Source organism: Anopheles bellator, chromosome X (genome assembly GCF_943735745.2).
Source record: "Anopheles bellator chromosome X, idAnoBellAS_SP24_06.2, whole genome shotgun sequence".
In the NCBI taxonomy this organism is placed as follows: Eukaryota; Metazoa; Arthropoda; class Insecta; order Diptera; family Culicidae; genus Anopheles; species Anopheles bellator.
Genome location: NC_071287.1, coordinates 2,584,194 through 2,591,262, shown reverse-complemented (window position 1 = coordinate 2,591,262; position 7,069 = coordinate 2,584,194). Strand labels below are relative to the sequence as shown.

Here is a 7,069-nt window from a genome sequence, read left to right as displayed (position 1 = left end):
GTATACACGGAAAAATACGGTAATTCGGTTTTAATTCGGAGTCAACTGCAGTTGAAGCGTCTAGCTACTACGAAGTTTTTGGTGTCCATCGTTCTATTCAAAGGATCTATTCCTTTAATTTAGTTTTATTCCACATTTTCTTCTGCACTCAAAATTACTCATCGTTCATCGGACTTGCTCGGTGCTCGAAACGATGGCTCATATCGACTCTTTGACGAAGTATAAGAATTCGAATAAGATATTTTAATTTATTTCTTAAACAGAGCCACATACAGTTGCGGGCCAAAACCATTCGACGGTTGTAGTGGCCAAATAAGTACGTCGTAGTGTCGTATGTCAGCTTCAATATTGACGAAGAATCAACCAGCCAACATTTCTCGGTAGCGTCGATGGCATTTTTGAAGAAAAATTGGGCCGTTGATGCTGCCAGACCAAAATCCGAACTGGCATGACGAGCGGGGAGTTTTCCGATTCCCAAGCACGACGACCATTCTGCATATTAACCAGTACCCACTGAGGTGGAAATGAGCTTCGTCGGAAAACATGATTTTTCGATAAAATTCACCATCATCGGCAAACAACGTTCTTTCGCTTAATTTCCCAATTCTCTTGCAAGCGGCTCGTGCATCCCATTTCGTAAATGTCAAAATTTTTACTAGATGTTTACCATTTCCGAGAATGGCGTTGAACGTTTTACAAGTTAAGCAATCGGTGGTTTAAAATTTAACCACTAGATGTCCCACCCCATTAATTATTAATTAATTAACGAGAGAAATTATCAACGTCGTGCGAACCAGAAATCCTACTAAGAATAGAAATCCTGATAAATTTGCGTTGTATGGTCTCGATGAGATAGCTTTGAGTGACATCCTCAGGCACTCAGGATATCATACGGATGATAAAACCTAATATTCCGTAGGCACGCACTATCATGTTGTGATGATTGTTATAAAATAATCCACAATTTAAACTGCAAGCTCCACTCCCGGTATGTTATTTTTTTTTGAACGATTCCACTGAAACATTTCAAAAACCACCCATACAAGGTGTCCACCTAATCCAGAAGAATAGTTGCCTGCTGCATAAAGTGCCACTAGTGGCCCCAAAGTGCCACTCTCGCGCAATATTCTAAAATATTACCGCAACAAAAACGTTAATGGAAAGCTAATAGTAAGCAGTGAGGGGAAAAAATACCGGCAAACTCGTTCGAATGCTTTTTAAAGGCTTTCACCAAACATGGACTCATCTAAAACTAATATGTTCACGGGCAGGCTAATATAAAAATGCGGCACGTGAGCATAAAAAGCCCGCACGAAGCTCTCGTTCGCGGAAAACGCGGAAACAAAAAGCAAAAGGAACCTTCCCGCCGGAACCCATCAAACGTGCAGTGTGCACGGTACGGCTGTAAGCTAATGAAACTAAAGCAGCCACGCAAGCCAGGCCAGGTGGCCAGGCCAGGTGCCAGGTCCGAAGTGCAGCGCGTGGACCAATGGAGGCGCCTGGTACGGTCTATGAAATCATCGATTGATGTTGAAACTCTCCGCTCGGTTCAACGGGGAGGAGGGTTCAGGAGTGGAACTAAACATACACGCACCCTCGCGGTACACGGCAAGATGGCCGTGGTGATGCCATTAACTGTGTGCCAGAGCCTCCTTTTTGCGCCTTGACGGGAGCGCTCCGTTCGAGCGAATTAAAGGATTATGACATGAAAATTCACATTCATAAGTGTTTATGATGCCACCGGCTCCGACATCGAGCGGGGGGTGAGGGAGTGTGAGTGGTGGTAGTGGCCCAGTCCAGCACGTCAGCGGCAGGGACGACACCGACATCTGACCCGGACCCGGACGGTTCCTCGAGTTCGCTGGGAGCTCAAGAGGAGCCTGCGTTTTTATCCCCCCCCCCACATCTCTTTTTTGCTTTTGATTTAGCATACCGCTGCCACACCGCTGTTGCTGGGGTCGCTTATGTCCTGTAGCATGGGCACCAGCATGGGGTGGGGTGGGTGGCGTACATGCCGTAGCATAGACGGGCCGAGCCGCCCGGTTCCGGTTCGGCCGATGGGTTGTCTTTTCGCTTTCGCATTTTTCATCCCTCCTCTAACGACGGGGTTGGGGTGCCAGGCTCCACTCCCAACCCTCCACCACGCACTCCCCTCTTCCCCATCTGGAGCCGGTGACCCCACCCTGAGGGTTCACCTGAGTGCAACGCAGCGAGATGCGCTCCACTTTTTTTTTCCTGCAGTCTGTGTGCCTTTTGTTACGCGCTCCAGCATAGCACACGCGCACAAACATGACCACACGTAATCAATACGAGATGCACCCCCCCCCCCCCCTCGGTGCCCACCCTCAATTTTTTATGCCGCCCCCCCCTCGCCTCCGGACGCCGTCTAATGGCAAAAAACCTGGCAGAGCCTCGGTGTCCTTTGGCGAGCCTCCACCACCACTTCGGATATTGATTGCGCATCCTGTGTGAATGCGCTGAAGTGTGCATAATATGTCAGGCTTGGGGCTCGACGCGAGTCAATACCCCCACCCACCCTCTCTGCCCGGTGTTCCCACTACCACATCACAGCACTGACGGGGATGGGTTGGCCAAAGTTGATTTAAGGGCGGTGCAATATTACTACATCGCGAGATGGGGCCGGGTGTGGCCGAGTGGTGGAGTCCTGCACCCACCTGCACCCGGACCACCCCGACCCGACGACCCTTTCGGTACCCAACGACCAAACTATCCCGTTCGGCTTTCGCTTTAATGAACTGCATTCACCAGTTAAGAATCACCCGTGCTGTGCACTTTTTGCCATTTCGTTCGCTCTCTCTCTCTCTCTCCCTCACTCATCTTCTCTCTCTTTCTGTCACTCGCACGCTCGCCTGTGCATTTCATGTGCAACACCCACCCCGCACGGTGCCGTATGGTAGTGGCATAAATGTAATTGAAACGAAACAACACGGCGACTGGATATGCTTCGTGATCGGCGCCGCTCACCTTGCGAGCATTGAGCATCGACGGCGACGGTGACGACGGCGACGACCACCACGCTGTCGATGATGACGATGATAATCCTCCCATCAAGCGCTCATTACCAGTAGTGGGAACCAAGCAAGGGGGATGACGGCAGCCATGGCAACATGGCTGCAACATAGAATCGGAGCGAACAAATCATAACTTGGTTAGAAATGGCAAAAAAAAAACAACGCTAGCACTTCAACTAGCGTCCCGAAGCATGCTGCAGGACCGACGATCGCTAACAACCTCCGTTGCTCCAGCTAGGACGAAGCTGGAGTGAACGCTTCCCGGTGGTAGCATACTAACTATGCTCGTGATTCCGGAGCAGAGAATCCAACATGGTTCGGCTTCGGCACAGCAAAATCGATCAACTTTCGCACTGCACGTTAAACATTTTGTTAAACATTTTGACTTTACGAGATCCACAAGGTATCCTGTCGGGTGCCGGAACACACTTCAATGAGCAATTCCAACCCAGACTCGGCTGTCGCTCGCAGAACATCCTGTGAAGTTGATTTTGGATGAGCGTTGAACTGGAACCAGCTGTGGTGTGACGACCACACTTTATCCGACTGTCGCTGGTTGACTGACCGGGCTCAGAGTCAGCCCTGATATGGGCTGCTCCTTTTGTTGCCTTACTGTTTTGAATTGTAGTATTGAAGTCTCACATTTCATCGTTTCGTTACATTGTTGCATGTCGTATGGGTGTAACTAGCAGCGGAGCACGGAGCATACATATATTTTAATTGGCAGATACCAGCAAACATAAGGTCAACCAACATCGTTAAATAGTCAATGCTGCCTTGATGAAATAAAAGGCATCGTCAGGGGAGAACAGTAGATATGAAAGTGTAGTGAACCGATGGCAAACTTCCGCAGTATTTTAGTTACCATTAAATGCCAGCTAACAATAGAATGTGTAGTTACAAGGCATTTAGTATCGAAGTGTCACGGTATTTTTAATAACGGAAAAAAATCAAGTATCGTGCAGTTATTGGATTTTTGACGAACGAATGTTGAATGTTTATAAGGATTCATTGCTTTCAACTAATACAGCAAAAGGATGAGTGTTTGGATTTAAACGTGGTCCACGTCAAGGACATTCAAAAACAGCAACAATCGACCCAACCTGAAATTATAGAAAAAATGCAGGACATCACGTCAAAAATCATCGAGTGACTGGGAGAAATTCAGTACAAGCGCTAGGCATCTCATTGGGCAATGTAATCAACATGTAGACCAAAGTGTTGGGTTTCACAAAGCAGTGTGGGTGCCACATTCGAATGCTCCGCGCTCTTGATTTCATTTTTCACATCAAATTTGATACAAATTCTTTGCAATTCATTTTTTGGAGCAGACAAAAATCGATGATAAACCAAAACACTTCCAAGCAAAACATCTGTAAAAAATTGACTGATTACTCAAAATGCCAGCTCAAAATTAGTAGTAACATAACGCCACAAAAAATAGATGGAAAATCGAATATACGTAAATACAAAATTACGACACAGCCTCATCCTTAATCTTTTCAAACCGTTCAATCTAAATCTTTTCAAAACTGTTGCTTACTGTAACAATGTGGTTTTTACGGGCGGGTCACAGTCACGCCGGTTTAGGGAATCGAACCTAGGCTGTTGTTACGCTCTCCGACACTGACCTCTCTCCCATTGCTCTCTATCTCTCTCTCCTGCTCCATACAGTATGGCACCGAACGGCGGCCCTGCGGCTCACCAACATGAACGTGCCGGAGGTGGTCGATTACCGTGACACGATCACCCTGTCCTGCAGCTACGATCTCGGCGACCACCAGCTCAACTCCGTCAAGTGGTACAAGGGTACGCAGGAGTTCTACCGGTAAGTGTCCCGAATACTGCCACCTCGCTGTGGGTTCACACTGCACCGTCCACTGATTCCAGGTACGCCCCGATGCTCAGCCCGAAGGTGACGATCTACCCGGTGGAAGGCATCGTGATCGCAACCGACCGGCCAACCATCTGCAACCAGTACCTCTGCTCGATCCGGCTGACGGAGCTGCAGCGCCGGTCGAGTGGCGAGTACCGGTGTGAGATCTCGGGCGATGCGCCCGAGTTCAAGCTGGCGAACGGGACGCGCAACATGACGGTCGAGGCGCTACCGTTGGAGGAGCCCACCATCAGTGGGCTGGCGGCAAGCTATCTGCCGCACGAGCACATTGCGGCCAACTGTACGTCGGATCGCTCCAGTCTCGCCATCCGTCTGCTGTGGTTCATCAACGGCCGTACGGTAAGAGCGCCATCTGGCGGCCCTCTAGGAGCCCCAGCCTAACGTTTCGCGCTCTACCTTCCCAGGTCCCGATGGAGTACCTTCAGCAGCAGCAGGAGACCACACTGGAGAGCGATGGGTTCTACCTGCGCTATCGCACGCTGGAGATGCGCGTTCCTGTAGATAGGCTAGTGCAGCGCGAGCTGGACAATGTGATCCATATCAAGTGCATGGCGACGGTGGACGCGGTGCCGGCGGCGGGCCGCGAAGCGAAAGCGGTGATAGCGCTGCGTAGCCACCGGTCGTCGCTGTTCGGGTTCGGTGGCCACAGCCAGGCGTCGGGCCGCAGCCGCCACTGCCCTGGTTTCCCGCTTCACGTCAGCGACCTCCTAGCTGGTAAGTAGCTCAGTAGCTCCAGGTACCAAGTCCCCTACAGATTTGGAGGCATGAAACACCGGGTGTCTTCTGGGTTCATTTCTCGATCAATGCATGTTTTTAAGTTAATCATTTGCCAGTGGCGATCTTAATTAATGGTTTCATCAGGGTTTAGGAGCTCGTGGTAGACCACACCGTTCTGGTCCCACCACACCAGACACACAGCATTGTCGTTTTGCTTAATCGATCTGGATTTCCATTCGAACTTTTATTAGACTGACTTCTTGTTAGGCTTCTTAAAATGAATTCCCTTTCCATCCTCAATCACAATCCGATGGAGAACTGATGCGGGTTTTTCGGTTTTCCTGCAGTCTTTCGTTCAGTTGGGGACACGTTTAGAAAAAAAAAATTCCCATTAAATTTTTTAATCCACTCTAAGCACTGCGATCTTCCAAGAACATTCGACATTCGGCTTTTGCTGCGATTCTTTTAACTTTTTTTTCTACAGCAGGTAGCAGAAAAGCAACCGAATGTTCGTAAATCATTATTTTCGGGCATAAAAGTCGACATGGTCTCTTCAAAGAAATGTTGTAAATTAAATTCCTTATTTTTGTCCGACATGAAATTATTTTGCTTCGTCTGGTCAAAACAAGACAGTGTTGCCAGCAAATCATCAATAAGATGGACCAAAATGAACCAGACCAGAGCCCGCTGGTGTACACAATCCGGTTTCTGACGTCTAACCTCTGGAGTAGCCTCCAGAACTACTTCCTAGAACTCTCTCGGATTTCTCTCGTGGCGGGACAACCAACCGCGCTGGGGGAGCCGGAGAGCTGGCTTAAACACGAACCCAAACACTGGGCAGCACGGGAAGAGGGAGAGTAATCCTTTCGGTGCCCGCTGCTGAATAGGATACGGTCGATGAGTTGGGGTCCACCTTCAATCGGTGTACAAATCATCTAGATAGATAGAGAAAGAATGCGAGAGAAAGAGAGAGAGGGTGTCAGAACAATTGCATTACTGTGGATGGATGATGGTTAAAAAGGGAAGCGTAGAGCGTTCCATCAGGAGCTCCCGGATGGGCTGCTCGAGGCAGCCGGCAACTACTCAGCCGGCAACAATCAATTACAGACACACGCAGACACAAACATACACAGGAGCTCCGGCAGCTCATCTTCAACCGGCAACCGGCCGTCGGTGGTGTCAGTGGGGCTCTAGGATACCGCAACCGCAGCATCAGCAGCAGCAGCAGCAGCAGCAATCGGAAGATTAACTTGAGAGAAATGAAAACGGTCTTGCGGTCTTGAAGGGCGCGCGCATTGCTACGACATTGCGATGTGCGTCAGCAAGTTCTCGAAAGCGGTGCGGTTGTTGGCCGGCTGGCCGGCCGGCCCGGCTCCCAGCGGTTGGTTGTGCCTTTTTTAGCACAGGACCTTTTTTGTTTTCC

At 49.5% G+C, this 7,069-nt stretch overlaps 1 protein-coding gene across 1 annotated transcript in view; it reads left to right on the top strand.

Moving 5' to 3' along the window:
- Positions 1 to 5,651, top strand: part of LOC131213269 (uncharacterized) — a 43,174-nt gene extending 37,523 nt beyond the window's left edge. Inside the window, exons 2-4 of the mRNA XM_058207280.1 lie at positions 4,707 to 4,860; positions 4,923 to 5,268; positions 5,334 to 5,651. Of these exons, the coding sequence (XP_058063263.1) occupies positions 4,707 to 4,860; positions 4,923 to 5,268; positions 5,334 to 5,651 (818 nt within the window). The remainder of the gene's footprint in view (positions 1 to 4,706; positions 4,861 to 4,922; positions 5,269 to 5,333) is intronic.
- Positions 5,652 to 7,069: the final 1,418 nt, after the last annotated feature.